The sequence below is a fragment of the Pygoscelis adeliae genome, unplaced genomic scaffold (genome assembly GCF_000699105.1).
Source record: "Pygoscelis adeliae isolate BGI_AS28 unplaced genomic scaffold, ASM69910v1 Scaffold157, whole genome shotgun sequence".
NCBI classification, from domain to species: Eukaryota; Metazoa; Chordata; class Aves; order Sphenisciformes; family Spheniscidae; genus Pygoscelis; species Pygoscelis adeliae.
The window spans coordinates 1,013,666-1,029,572 of record NW_008825107.1 but is presented as its reverse complement, the minus strand read 5'-3'; the positions used below and the strand labels follow the sequence as shown (position 1 = coordinate 1,029,572).

Below are 15,907 nucleotides of genomic sequence, written 5' to 3'. Positions count from 1 at the left end.
CAAGAAAAGAACACATTCCGAAAAGGTGCATGGTTAAACCGCAACCTCATCAGTTCACATAGTCACCTCCTTCAGTAAAAAAAAGAGTAAACAGGGCAGATCAAACATGTAAATTTATCATCACTTCTATGTGGGGTTCTGCATATTACTACAGCAGCCTTGGTATAGTCATATAATAGATGGATGTGCTAAGCCTTTCTAATTTCTTTCGTACTTAAAGGGGAAAACCACTTTATCACCTTGGGTTTTTCAATGCATACATAATCATACCTAACTGAATGATCCACTTAAACAGTCCTACAAAGCAATATAACATTAAGCAAACCTGCTTTGTCTTGCCCTGTAACAGTTTAGCACTGTGTACATACTCAGTCCTCTGTTTATGCTAAGGGGCCAGTAATTAACATTGACAAGTGATAACATATTAAAACAGCAGTAAAGCAACTGCAACCAATTGAACATGGCCTCAAATATGCTTCCTGATGTTTGCATATAACTGCATCTCTTGACAATTCATTTTTTGCTTTGTGACAGCAAAGAGATACCCAACTGCCCCAGGAAATTCATTAGGAAATATACAAGCACAGTCCAAAATTCCTGCAGCTATCAAAAAAATCAGGGAGACTCAGCAACACATAGATGAGGTCACAAATAGGTAGGTCAAGAGAGAATGTGAATTGACATGAACAGAACATTTCAAAATACATTGTCTGAAGAAGGTGTGGGCAAGTTAACTCCTCATTCCCTGCCTCACCATTAACAGAAGGATGTTTTCTGCAGGTGTCACAAGCTTTAAAAGATAATTTACAGGAAGATAACACAGTTATTTTGTGAATTTTTATAGCATATGGCACCATAAGTCTTCCACTTCTTTTTATCTGAGTAAAACAGAAGCCTTAATATTTCTGCAGGGATTTGCAGGGATTTTATATTTTCAACAAAACCAATACAGCTGTCATGGTCTGAAAGGTGTTTAACAAATGAATCATATTCCACAAAAATAAAACTTGAAGAAAGCTATAACTTCTCATGCTGCACTGTTGAACATCTAGGGTTGTGATCCACTACCTGTTTCCAGACAAAAGGAGGTATTGGCTAAGATGCCAAAACAAGATGATGGCTTCTCTAGAATGAGCACAAAATAGAAACAGAACATTGACACGGCGTGCTCAGCAACTAACAGAGCCATTTCACTGGCCAAATGAAAGTTAAGGAGCCCACAAACAAAAGCAGTAGTAGGGCTGTGGTGTGGAGGGGAGAACAGAGCACAGCAAGAAAAAAAGCCAGGTAACCAGCATGCAGACTGTCGGCTCAAGCACCTGAGATGGTCACCAATATACACAAATGCTGGGGCAGGCAGGCAGGGAGAAGTCCAGAAAACATTCTCAAATGAAGGCTGACATAAACCCTCTGCATTTGCTTTCTTAGCTTTTTCAAGCTGTTAAAGAAAGGTGAGCAAACTACTATTTATGAGACACTAGTGTTCCTTCCCCCCCATTTCATGACAATTTACAGGATTCTACTGAATCCCAGGCCATCACTCCTCTTAACTTCAAAAGGTAAGCAGAGGAAAACATATTAGGGAATAAAGTGTCACAGTTCAAAAAACAAAAACAAGACACAACACAAAAAACAAAGAAACTGTACCTCTAGCAGAAGATCTACCAGTGGAGTCTGTTTGCTGGCTGGTGTGAGACTTAAGTTATCAATTATCAGCACACGCATGAAGTCAAACACAAACTTCTTGGCAGGATGGTTGGTTAGGTATGTCTTGGTGCCAACATTGCAGTATTCTGATTGGCTCCTGTTCATGCCAGAATCAGCTGCAAAGGCTTTAAACTCTTCAGCTGGGGACCCAACTTCATCATCAAGATCAGTGACCTGTGAAAAACAGCATATTAGAACTCTAGAGGTCAGCAAATTAACAGCAGTCTGTTTGCTACTCTATTCTGTACTTGCCTTTCTAAGGCTATTCACTTCACATTTTGCTTCTTAAGAAGCCTTTTTACAAGATTATTATGTTCAGGATCAGTTCCCTAATACACAACAGGAGAAACATCCGAATTCTACTTTTGTATTCCCAAAGCAAACAGTAATCAGTGAAGACTGGCATAAGTTATGCGAGCTAGAGATTCACTTACCAAGAAGTACTTGGGCAATTTCTAGATACTTTGCAAAGAAAAGTTTTGAAAAAATTAACTAAAGCAGTTAAAATAAAATCAAGACAGAAGCCAGCTAAAAAAGGCTATCAAGCTCACATGACAGAAAACAAAAAAGGTACCGAGCCTTTTCTTTTCTTAATATGATACCTTCATCAGAGCATAGTTACAGGTAAGCCAGTTTCCCAAAGTCTCTAAAAAAAAGGGTCTCTACACCTTTCCTGTTTCTGATGAACAAGAACCTTTGAGGGGCTAGCTCTTAAGGAGGACTGTAACAAAAGTACGAACAGTAACGAAAGCTGTCAGATCCAAAAGACTGACTGTTTTTATCTAACGCCCTCCTCCAAATGCAAAAGGGGACAATATGATTTCCTTCAACAGGCTTATCGCATCACCAGCTTACATGTGAAGTAACCAAACATTTTGAACATTTGGTCTGATTCAGTAGGAGAGTTTTCCCAAGAAATGAAGAGAAGCCTGAACATGTAGTCCTTCTGGTTTTAATGGCAATCTCAGAAAGGCTGAAAGATCAGTTAGGGATTTTCTCTCAAGGCTGAATTTGGGCTATAGCATTTTGTTGTGGGAACCTGGCTGTTATTCATCTATTTCACAAAGGATTCATTAGTTCGACACATTCGGGCAGAAGGAAATGCTGGAGGAGCAAACTGATTTGGAGTCAAGAGAGCCCTCAAACAGCAAAGAGCTCAAGTTGTCAGGCAGCTACACAAAGTTTCAAGGGACCTAGTAGTTAAAGTAAAACCTGCTCAGAGACACAAGGCTCCTCTAAACTCTTTACAGGTGAATGGCAAATCAGCATTACCAGTTTGTAAATGGCACTTTTTTGAGAGAGAACAAGCTCCTAGCATCTACTTCAAGTGCAAGTTAAACTAAAAAGCAAAATAAACTATGAGAGACTCATCAGCACACACCTTTAAAAAATGATCTCCCATTTCTATTGACAACAAAAAGATAAGGAAATACTTACTGGTGGCATGTTAAGTATTTTATCGTACCCTTCCTAGTTTTAGCATTTGCCAGCCTGTAGCCCAACTATCCTTCTACGTTCTTAGTAAAATTACTTTTAGACAATGGCTAACAATAACTGTTTGTTTCCTTTCCATTCATATTCTAGAAATAGTATCATTTGTAAATGATGCTTAGCTCAAAGAATACTTCAGGCAGTGATGCAAGCAAAGTTGAATTCACACCCTCTCCTGGCTTGAACTCAGTAGTTCCAGGCAATACAAGAACACTGTTTTGTGGTTAAGCCACAAAAGAAGAAATGGGAAGTGGGAGGAAAAAATAAGTTTTAGATTTTATCACATCCTCCAGAGCAGGAGGCTGATACAGTCTCTTTTGCTTTTGTAAATCTGAGCTAACATTGTCCATATGAGGGAAAAAATTGATCCACTAGAAAATAAATAAACCACATACATTCCCCCTAAAATGAAGTTTCAGCTGTCACTGCACAGCAACTGCCCTTCAGCTGACCATGTACTTCTCTGTTCCAAAACCCAAGTACAAAACGTCCAGCCCAGCCGTTACAATGACCTCTTTCTGCAGGGTAAGTAGAGCTTTATCTTTGTATGACTGTTAATTGATAAATCCTCTAAAGTAACATTCAGGGGAAAAACAGAACAGCTAACTAGTCGGATTTCCTACCATCTCAGAGTAAGGTCGTATGTTGAAAGGAAACACTGTTGCTGCCAGCGCACACAGGAACTCTGGACTCATCCACAAGGAAATGAGGTCCGGCACATTGTGATACAAATATCGAAAGAACTGCATCAAGGTGACCGGATATTCTCGAAGCCAAGAGCCTTCTTCCTCTGACTGCCAAGGCTGGGTTGAAAAACAAACAGCACATTAGCACAGATGGCACTAATTGAAGAATGCTCATTTCAGAAAGGAGCTGCAGGAAGAGGAGCTGTAGGGTCAAATATGCAATCAAACACATGGTCAAACATGCAATGAAACACGTGATCAAAGATGAGGCCAAATGTGATCAACCATGTGGACAAGCACTTGTTCAAGCAGAGCAGAAATAAGTGACTGAACATGAGGCCAAGCACATGACCAAGTGTGAAAAACACATCCAGAACATGTCAAATGTGTGCTGGAGCACTTGTCAGAACACATGACTGAAGACACAGTGTCCGAACATGGGACCTAATATCTGGTCAAACAAATGACAGAATGTGTTCGAGCACATCACCAACATGTGACAAACCTGACCCAATGTGACAGAACACGTGTCTGAGCATGTCACCATACGATGAACACCTGACCAAACATGTGACCAAACACATGGCTAATCCTGCCTCCAGAATGCGTGACAATTGAACAAGCCACCAACTTCTAACAAACACATAAACCACATGTCTGAACCATGTGCCTGCAACAGGTGACAACAGAACATGTGATAAGAAAAAGTGTGTCCAAGCCATCACAAACACATGACTGAACACACGGCAGCATGTCACCATATCATAAATGCACAAGAAACATGTAGCTGAACATGACAACAGGACAAGTAATAATAAACCAGACTGGAACAAGTTGCAACCACATGATGAAATGTAACCAGACACATGACTGAACATGTGATAAACCCACAGCAATAACATAGCAGCCTAACACATGACAGTAACCCATGCCTGAGCGTGTGTTCAAGCACGTCACAAACATGAGACTGACCATATTTACAACACATGACTGACCATAAGACAAAACGTGTCCTAACATGTAATGATTCAAAACACGTTGGTAAACATGACCGGACTCATGTCAACCCAAAATGTGATGGCACATCTGAACATACACCTGATGACACAGCACAAGACAGCAAGGCAAGAGACAACATGTGTCTCTGAGCATGTCACAAATGTGTCTGAACAGGTGAGGACCAAACACATGACAGAACAGATCACCAGCAAGAGACAGAACATGTAACAAAAGGAACGTGTACCGCAGCAGGTCACGAACATGTAACCAGCACACACATCCAGAAGACACTTCTGAGCATGTTAACATAGGACAGACACGCAAGCAATGCTTCTCGGAGCACATTGCAAACACATGACAACCAAACAGGCAACAACCGAACAGGTACTGCTTTTCAAACATTTCATGAGATAATTTTCGGCAGATAACACACTCTGGCTCCAAGGAAATACAAAATTTTCCCACTGAAAAACAAACTTTCACTACTCTTGACATTAGATTCAAAGATGAGAAGATGACACATTTTTCTGGCAGTAAATTAATTTCCTCCAGCATGTGGCTATTAATAGTCAGGGGACTTCTCTGCATGCGGAAGGTTCATGCATGAAATCTGCAACTCGCATATCTCTGAGCAGATGGAATATAGAGTCTCAAACATTCCCCCACGATGTTAATCAGGAAAGAAATTCAATGATCTCTGCCAAGGGCATTTTATCCTTCTGCTTTCTTGTTTTGTTTTAATTGCAGCAAAACACAAAGCCCAGCCTTTTTTTGAAAAAGCAGCATTAATTCTGTAGCCACTAGTATTTCTACGGATACTGAAAAATAAAGTAAGATAGAATAACCCACTGACAACGATGGTTTTCACCCAAGTATTATGAGCTTAACTCACAGCTGGGTTTGTCGTGACACTAACAAAACCTCAACTTTTCTAATTTGGCTTTTGACCACATGGCAAACTCAAACAATTCTGTATATTAAAATACGAGCAAAATTTTTTATGCTTACAGAATTCAGCATGCTTCTCAGCATTCCCAATAACAAGAAGGCAGCTTCTGTGCAAACACTGTGTATTGAAGAGGTAACGGTGCCACAGGAAGCAGGAACTCCAAATATGAATGTCCAAATAGAGTCTAAATCAAACTGTAAGAGGTAAAAGAGAAAAAAGAAGACATGAAATAACCCTCTGCAATTTGATACTGCTTTTTATTATACCTACAACATGCTCATTTGGCAGTATCTAAAAAATTATTTGTTTCACATCCTCCAAACTTTATCCCCAAAAGCTTCCTATGAAGGTCACGTGTCACTGAAGAAAGTTCCTTCTAATCATGGGCTAACGTAACTGCAACTCTCACCTTCTCAAAGTATTGAAGTGTTTTGAAACAGGAGGAGGTCTGTCAGCACAAGAGTGCTGCACAATCACCTCAGTTTACTTCACTCACATCTAGCAGTAAAACCCACATAGTATCCCACAGAAAAAAAAAAATTAACAAAACAAACCAAGTTGCATTTTCTAGCAAGTCCAAAAAATTAAATCAATTAAAAAATAAAAAAGGACAAAGTGCCCATCTCTAGCATTAAGAGTGCTACTGCTAAATATTTTAAGTAGTTGAATTTAGGTTTGATTTTAACAGTGCCATACTTCAATGCTGTAAGCAGGAGGTGAGCTTCACGCCTCTACTTCACTGTAGCACAGCGCTGTCAAGTAAAAAAACCAGGGAGGCAGAATACCTTCCAGTCTGAAATTTTTACTTTCCAGTTCCCACTGACAAGTAAATGTTAGCACTGCATCCATTCTAAACAGGCACCTCGTCTATCTGGAGTGTGGCTTTTCTCCATAAAGCACTACGCTAAGTCTTCCTAGGACTCCGTTGTAGGCCATATAATATCTACTCATTTACATACAATTAGAACAAGTGCAAAAAATCAACTTGTTCAGAATAAGAACAATAAAAGTTTTCCAGCAACAACTGAGATGCCTCCTTACAAAACCACAGAGACTTTCTGAAATAAAAGCTACCTTGTTTTGTCTGTAACCTTGTGAACTGTCTTTAACACAGCAACTCCCCACTCTTAAAAAAAAAAAAAAAACAAACACAACCAAAAAAACCCCTCCAACAAAACAAAACAACAAGGAAAGCAAGCAAAAAATTATGTCCCCTTCCATGCCCACACCATGCCAACTTGAACCAGGGATCTGCTTCTCATTTGACCCCAAAACAGACCAGAAAGACACCAACAACAGCTATGCCATAACAGGCTGGCTTCCACATACTCCCACAGTACCTTGTCCTCCCACCCCAAACAGCTCAGCACTAACCACCACATCGTGACTGTGAGTCAGCTGCAGAGAAGAAGGAGGGGGCCTGGTTATTCCATTATTTTCTTTCATGACAGACAGAATTACATTTACATCTTACTAGATAATCCCTACCTGGCAACCCTGTTTACATCGGCTGCTGATGACAGGTGCACTGACCTGCAGGTTTTCGGGCAGTTCAGTGACTGGCTGCTGCAGGAAAAGGGCCATGAGGAGGAAATAGAGTGCAGGTACATTAGTGTGCTTTGGGAGAAGGGACTGCAGAACGGGAAAGCCTGGGAAGTGACAAGCATCCCGGTTAATCTCCCGGACCGTTGATCTGCCACCAGCACTCCTGCCGACATTGAACCCTAAGATGAAAAAAAAAAAAAAAAAAAAAAAAAAAAAAAAAAGCCAACAATCTTAATAGGGAAATGCCTGTGAAGCTCACTCTTGCTCAAGTCGTGAACTCGAGAGGGTACCTCCTCAGAAGTTAATGCTGTAAAAAAATGAATGTGTGCATACAGACTATCACACACATATTATACAATTCTGCTTCAGATGTTTCATTTTTCTGATTTAAAAAAAAAAAGGAAATTATTGCCCTCCAGTACCACATAGATGACACTGCTCCATACAGACTGCCTAATGCTACTGCATATACACACAGATCCATTTTCTGACCATGACCACAATTTCAGACTTTTAAAACACCCAAGCTTCTGAAAAAAGATATTTTGCTGGCTGAGAGGGATGTATCACCTTAATCTTAGATACAGATTTATATTACCAAGCAGCAATCCCATGGCCCATTTAAGTTGATGGGCAGCTAATTCGTTTCCAAAGATGTCTCAGTGGCATCTTGTTTCAGCTGTTCTGTTACTGATTAATCAGCTGGTATGAAGCATTAAATGCTCTTATTTAATGAGCTCTTAGGTGCTGCCAGAGGCACAAAACTCACGTTTTGTGACCCTGCTTCTACCTAGGTATTTCATTTTCCTATTAAAAAAAACCCCAAAAATACACTGGGATGGCAGAAGCACTTATTTTCAAGTGAGGAAGGAGGCAGGAAGACAGTTCAGTCTCCGCATCAGCACAGATAGTGAGCCATTCTTCTGACACTGCCAGAGACCAGGTTGTTTTTCTGAGGCTCTAATACAGATTTTCTTTCCACCAGAAACTGACTTTTTAAACAGAAAACATCTACCAGGAATCAGACTAATGAAATCTTTTCTACAAAGTTGCAGGAATTCCATCAGTAATCTTGAACAAAAATGGCTCATATTTGGTTTCATGAGAAATCTTGGAGCCAATGTGTTATAATTTATTAAAAAACACCAGGTATGAAAATGAGAGAATCTGTCACCATCATTTGATGAGCCACAAGTTTAAAAATATCTGTTTGCTCACAGTCTAGCTTGGATTCAATTAAAAAGTGATACTATAATAAGAAAAATAGGAAAATTCTATAAATGCTCTCCAAATATGATCGTAAATCAAAATCTTATTTAGAAAGATTTTGTGACTGAAGAAGATTTTTATGTTATTGGGCATTTAAAGTGGATACTGAATAAACAACAGTCAATTTCCTAAAATATCAATGGTTTTCAAATTTTAAGGCACATGCATGTGCAAAAATTGTTTCTTAAATAAAATACAGGACCTTAATCAGAATTAGCCAACAACAGATGCTATAGTGTGTTAACAATAAATGTTTGCATGTGTAATATGGTCTCAGAAAAATTGTTTTCCTTAACCTTCCTAATTCATTAATAACGCAAAGAACCATCCTATGTTCCTAGTTGAATATCCTGAGGGATATACTATGGGAAACCACTGTAAACAGACAGACTTAATAGTTTTATTTAAGCAAAAAACCCCCCCACTCTTAAAAAAAAAAAAAAAAACAAACACAACCAAAAAAACCCCTCCAACAAAACAAAACAACAAGGAAAGCAAGCAAAAAATTATGTCCCCTTCCATGCCCACACCATGCCAACTTGAACCAGGGATCTGCTTCTCATTTGACCCCAAAACAGACCAGAAAGACACCAACAACAGCTATGCCATAACAGGCTGGCTTCCACATACTCCCACAGTACCTTGTCCTCCCACCCCAAACAGCTCAGCACTAACCACCACATCGTGACTGTGAGTCAGCTGCAGAGAAGAAGGAGGGGGCCTGGTTATTCCATTATTTTCTTTCATGACAGACAGAATTACATTTACATCTTACTAGATAATCCCTACCTGGCAACCCTGTTTACATCGGCTGCTGATGACAGGTGCACGTACCTGCAGGTTTTCGGGCAGTTCAGTGACTGGCTGCTGCAGGAAAAGGGCCATGAGGAGGAAATAGAGTGCAGGTACATTAGTGTGCTTTGGGAGAAGGGACTGCAGAACGGGAAAGCCTGGGAAGTGACAAGCATCCCGGTTAATCTCCCGGACCGTTGATCTGCCACCAGCACTCCTGCCGACATTGAACCCTAAGATGAAAAAAAAAAAAAAAAAAAAAAAGCCAACAATCTTAATAGGGAAATGCCTGTGAAGCTCACTCTTGCTCAAGTCGTGAACTCGAGAGGGTACCTCCTCAGAAGTTAATGCTGTAAAAAAATGAATGTGTGCATACAGACTATCACACACATATTATACAATTCTGCTTCAGATGTTTCATTTTTCTGATTAAAAAAAAAAAAGGAAATTATTGCCCTCCAGTACCACATAGATGACACTGCTCCATACAGACTGCCTAATGCTACTGCATATACACACAGATCCATTTTCTGACCATGACCACAATTTCAGACTTTTAAAACACCCAAGCTTCTGAAAAAAGATATTTTGCTGGCTGAGAGGGATGTATCACCTTAATCTTAGATACAGATTTATATTACCAAGCAGCAATCCCATGGCCCATTTAAGTTGATGGGCAGCTAATTCGTTTCCAAAGATGTCTCAGTGGCATCTTGTTTCAGCTGTTCTGTTACTGATTAATCAGTCTTTATGAAGCATTAAATGCTCTTATTTAATGAGCTCTTAGGTGCTGCCAGAGGCACAAAACTCACGTTTTGTGACCCTGCTTCTACCTAGGTATTTCATTTTCCTATTAAAAAAAACCCCAAAAATACACTGCGATGGCAGAAGCACTTATTTTCAAGTGAGGAAGGAGGCAGGAAGACAGTTCAGTCTCCGCATCAGCACAGATAGTGAGCCATTCTTCTGACACTGCCAGAGACCAGGTTGTTTTTCTGAGGCTCTAATACAGATTTTCTTTCCACCAGAAACTGACTTTTTAAACAGAAAACATCTACCAGGAATCAGACTAATGAAATCTTTTCTACAAAGTTGCAGGAATTCCATCAGTAATCTTGAACAAAAATGGCTCATATTTGGTTTCATGAGAAATCTTGGAGCCAATGTGTTATAATTTATTAAAAAACACCAGGTATGAAAATGAGAGAATCTGTCACCATCATTTGATGAGCCACAAGTTTAAAAATATCTGTTTGCTCACAGTCTAGCTTGGATTCAATTAAAAAGTGATACTATAATAAGAAAAATAGGAAAATTCTATAAATGCTCTCCAAATATGATCGTAAATCAAAATCTTATTTAGAAAGATTTTGTGACTGAAGAAGATTTTTATGTTATTGGGCATTTAAAGTGGATACTGAATAAACAACAGTCAATTTCCTAAAATATCAATGGTTTTCAAATTTTAAGGCACATGCATGTGCAAAAATTGTTTCTTAAATAAAATACAGGACCTTAATCAGAATTAGCCAACAACAGATGCTATAGTGTGTTAACAATAAATGTTTGCATGTGTAATATGGTCTCAGAAAAATTGTTTTCCTTAACCTTCCTAATTCATTAATAACGCAAAGAACCATCCTATGTTCCTAGTTGAATATCCTGAGGGATATACTATGGGAAACCACTGTAAACAGACAGACTTAATAGTTTTATTTAAGCAAAAAATAACAAGATAGCATAAGATACTTTGATAGATTTCAAAGAGACAAAGCAGAAAAAAACAGACTTTATATTTTCATTTCAGGAAAAGCCTTCTTCCTGAAGTAAGATCACTTCAACAACACTTCACAATTGTGTCCTTATAATAAACCAATTCAGAAAAATCTTTAGCGCAGAAACAAATTGTATAGTGCTGGAACAGAGAGAGGTGGCTCCTTGTACAGTCATTTTAGAAACAACAGTTAAGTTGAAAGTACTATTAATACCACTGCCCTGATCTAAAGCCTACTCAAGCTCGTGAAAGACTCCCATTTAATGTCAATGGGTTTGCATCAGGGTCTGAATGGACATTCATCTGTAAAGCACTATCTTATTTTGATTAAAAAAAAACAGGTCCATGGGAAATTGCCACTACACCTGTCTACACTGAATCGACATCTGTCATTTCAGACACTTGGCGATGCATTTCAGACAGCTTAGAGATGTTCAAAATGGGTCTTGTAGCACTGATACTTGTAGCCTTATACACTGAATTCTAGATCACACAGGGTAATGGAAGGTCTGATAACCTAGATAAATGAGGCTTAAATTTGCATTTAAGAACCTGCAAAGAAAGTCTTTAATAAGAGACAGAGCATGAGCATGCATGTGTACAGAAGAACGCTGGAGAGGGAAAGAAAGACTGAGATGATATTGTGAACACACAAATTCCCAAGACAGCAAAAATCCCAACTGGTAAATCTAATTGGCACAGAACTCACTAGACTAAGCAGCTCAGGTATAACACTGCATGATGCTCTAACTAATAAAAGTAAACAAATAAGTAAATTTTACTGAATCTTTATTAGCTATAATAAAGTACATATGGTGCTACGCTATGCTGCCTTTGCATCTAGCTCAGATATGCCTGCCCACAGGACATACTTAACCTTACCATGATGGTAACAGAAAAAACTGATTAGCTACACAGGCTTTGTGCCGATGATGAGGTAATACTGAACTACAATGAAATCTGTGTAATGTCAACTGAAGGGCAGTTTTGTAAAACTGCTCCCTTTTGCCTAGGAAATCTAACTCTTAATTGTAAGAAAAACGAAGTGCAGAGGCGTCTGATCACAGCACGAACAGTAACAGAAAGGACGCAACTGCCAGACAGTATTCATACAATAACCTCCACCTTGACACATACGCACACATGCTCCCGCGCAATCCTTCAGTCATGAGGGGGCTGAGATGCCATACCTAGCACAGTACCAATCTTATTGGTCAAGACAGAATCTGTCTGATCAAGCCAGCCTCCACCACTGAGACCCTCCTTAAATTTGATAAGGATGGACTGATTACTCAACAGGACCACAAGAATTCGCATGGCTGCTGTGACAGTCGTGGAATGCAGATGTTCTTCCATAAACATCATAATCCAGTCAAAACCCAGTGTCTTGACCAGTTCTTCACAAGCCCTAATTAAAGAGAGAAGAAAAAAAAAAAAAAAGTCACATTTTACAGCATTTAGTTTCCTACTAAACAGCAAAAATCAGTGTCCTCCTCTACAGGACAAACTTCAAGATCAGAGAAAATTCAGATCTACCGAAGTGTTAACTGAATTCTTAGGTAAGTTTACTACACAACAAGAAATGTTGCTCACCAAATCTTCTTAAATGGAACATGTACAATGTATTTGTTTAGCAGAAATGGAAGACTAAATACAGCTCCTGGGACTATTCTATTGCATGAGATTTGTTATCAAAAGCAGCAATTGGAGAAATGTGGAATGCTGAACTGGAAACGTTTGTCCACAAATTATAATTTCCAAATACTTTTTGTTGAGCCATACATAGGTAAAGAGTTTTCACAAGCCTTTTTAATAAACTGGTATTAAAAAAAAAAAGGTTGTTTTTTTAATTAAGGGAAGAGTTGCTTGGGAATATTTGAAAGAATATGTTTTGGGTTTTTTTTAAAGCAGTATTGCCGAAAAGCTCAAGCTGATTTGGGTTTTATGTCAGCCAATGCTCAGTCAATCGCTACATAATCTACATACGCCATACATCCACAAAATGCCTCCAACAGACTCAAGACAGCCTACTGGGCAGTTGCTTGAAAGTTATATTTTGTCAAGGTTTAACTTGACAGCATTTCAAAGTCTCTTCTCCAACTCACCATATGACTCCAGTGCCTCATTAAACTGTAATATCATGTTCCTTCATATGCAAGTTTAAGGAACTAAGGGGCATTCTAGGGTCAATGATCCTAAAGATAACCCCTACTGATGCCATTTGATCTTAACCAAATGAGAAGTTGACTATCCCACTTCTCTAAAAACCACGTTTTCTCTTTCGACAGATTTTCTCTATAGTCACGCATGAAGTTATGAGAAAACAGCACCAAGAAGTAAGCGAGGAGAGCAGAGGGCTAAAGAACTGGCTCTCCAGATAACAAAACTTTAAAAAAATCGAAGTAGTCAGACATCCACAATTGTTCCCACTGCATCCTACTCACTTGTGATCCTCTGTCCCTCAAAGTTTTAAAATTAACAATTTTACAAATGCTATTTTTCTTGCATGAAGTAACAATAAGAAGCAAGCAATCTCCCCCCAGATCTACTACATATTTTCCTCTCCTGCTGCTTTTTACTTTTGTTGTTCTTAAATTGAAGTATAAGGTTCTACTAATGCTGTAAACCATGGTCTTAAACTTTTTTTTTTTTTAAGATTCAAAACAAAAACCATTTAATGCAATAGCTGAAAGATATGTGGTAGTTACACCAGCATCTGCTTAGTATTATCATTCTTGCTACCACAACTGACAGCATACAACTCAATAATCATGCATTCCATTTCTGCTAGCATACCCAAAGCTAATTCAGTGACATCTGCATAAATCATTCAGTAGTTCCTATAAAATTATACAATTCAACTTGTGAATTGAATAGGGGCTGTATAATTCTCCCCCTGGAAATAAAAAAATATATCCTTTTTCTATCTCAAGTTTTTTTGTACTTACTGCAAATTAACAGTTGTCTTTTCTTTAGATGTATATAGAAGTTTCAGAAGGATATCTAAAAGCCTGTTCCGCAGTAGTATAAGATTAGCTGAAACAAGTCCTCCAAAATCATCCTCTGTTCCTAAACATCAAGTACAAAAAAAAAAAAAAAAAAAAAAAAAAAAAAGGAAAATTAGGCCTTTGGAACTCGGACATTTTAAAGGCTATTCATAAATTCCATACATAAGCAAATGCAACCTGATCCCACTCAGGTCACGAGGAAGCCATGCTAAAGTGCAGGCAGCCTGCTATACACTGCTGAGAAATGCTTGGTGCCCCATTATCATCATCACACAGAGTCTGGTCAGTTTGAAGAATGGGTAAAAGGGAATCGCAGCTTCTCAGACAATAATTCTAAACTGAGGTGGTCCAAATTAGCTAAGCTAATGTTTCTCCTGGCAGGTAGAGACATAAAAACAATCAAGTACACACTCCACTCCCATCCCCCCCCACCCCCACAACATGGTAGTTGGATAAACATTTTGCATTATGCAATCGGGGGGCGGGGGGAGAGGAGGGCAGAAATCCCAAGGAAAAAACCTGATACATCCCAACTCCCTCCAAATATAAGAAATGGGGAGAAAAATTAGTTTCCTTTTCTTTCAACAGACCCCCAAACTCGTCATCAGTTGAAAAACACACTTACTGCAAAACAAGCCAATACATGCAGGTCAGGACTAGCTTTACAATTATTTTGTCAATCCCTCTTATTGTACTTTCTGCTGTCAAAGGAGGACTACATTTTACATTATATAAAAAAAAAAAATTGCAACTTGATGTGACGTGCAAAAATGAAGACAGATAAATGGACACTTTCTGGGCCAAGGTTTTGTGCACAAGTCACAGACACAAACACAAAGCATCTTCTATGGCAGAAATACAGCAGAACTGGTGAAGACCAGTAACCTAAAAGTCTCATGTCCTTTCCCTCAAAAGCTTCTCTCTCCATTCATGCCACAGCCTGAATTTCTCCCCAAGGTTCTTCAGTCCCCCAGGTAGGCAAAAAGCAGCTCAGGCTGTGGTTAGCCTGCGAAAAAAACTACGGCTGGCCTGTAGTGAGAACACCAATCTAGACCTCCCTCCAACACCCACTCCCTCTTTTCCACTAAAAACCTCGAATTTAATAATCTTTGAGACCACAATAAGCAAAAGTATTCAGAAGGAACAGGAGAGGCACAGGGGGATAATGATGAACGTGCAGACTGGCTAAACCTTGTTCTTTAGGAAACAAGGCTAATAAAGCTAACTGTAGAGCTGAAACACTTCTCTCTCACTTGTCCCTGTGCACCAGTATATTCCAAGAGATGTAGAAACACAGGATCTTTGGGCACCCCCTTCTAATTATTTGGGTGACATCCACTGTGGGGCTGAAACGTTTTTGTTCGGGGAGACTGATTGAAAATGCAATTGCATAAGCCTTTTTTCTTTAAGAAAACAAGGGTAGAAATGGTCTCAATTAAATATAAGCATTCTTGAAGGACAGTAAAGAAACTTTAGTTTCTTTAAAGTGAGTAAACTGACTGGGCACCAGTGACACAGCCAGGAGCTTTCTGAGGACTATCAAGAAGGACTACAGAGCCCTGGGAGCAGCGGTAAGGGACTCGGGAGCGCAGGTAGTTTTTTCATCAATTCTGCCGGTCAAAGGGAAGGGGTTTGAAAGGGCCAGTCAAATCTGGTGATTCAACAAATGGTTACAGGACTGGTGCCG

At 39.2% G+C, this 15,907-nt stretch overlaps 1 protein-coding gene across 1 annotated transcript in view; it reads right to left on the bottom strand.

Moving 5' to 3' along the window:
- Nucleotides 1–15,907, bottom strand: part of WDFY3 (WD repeat and FYVE domain containing 3) — a 157,532-nt gene that overhangs the window by 37,969 nt on the left and 103,656 nt on the right. The window contains exons 29-34 of the mRNA XM_009327491.1: nucleotides 14,161–14,281; nucleotides 12,403–12,620; nucleotides 7,321–7,556; nucleotides 5,892–6,026; nucleotides 3,822–4,001; nucleotides 1,648–1,881 (exon numbers count right to left, since the gene is read on the bottom strand). Of these exons, the coding sequence (XP_009325766.1) occupies nucleotides 1,648–1,881; nucleotides 3,822–4,001; nucleotides 5,892–6,026; nucleotides 7,321–7,556; nucleotides 12,403–12,620; nucleotides 14,161–14,281 (1,124 nt within the window). The remainder of the gene's footprint in view (nucleotides 1–1,647; nucleotides 1,882–3,821; nucleotides 4,002–5,891; nucleotides 6,027–7,320; nucleotides 7,557–12,402; nucleotides 12,621–14,160; nucleotides 14,282–15,907) is intronic.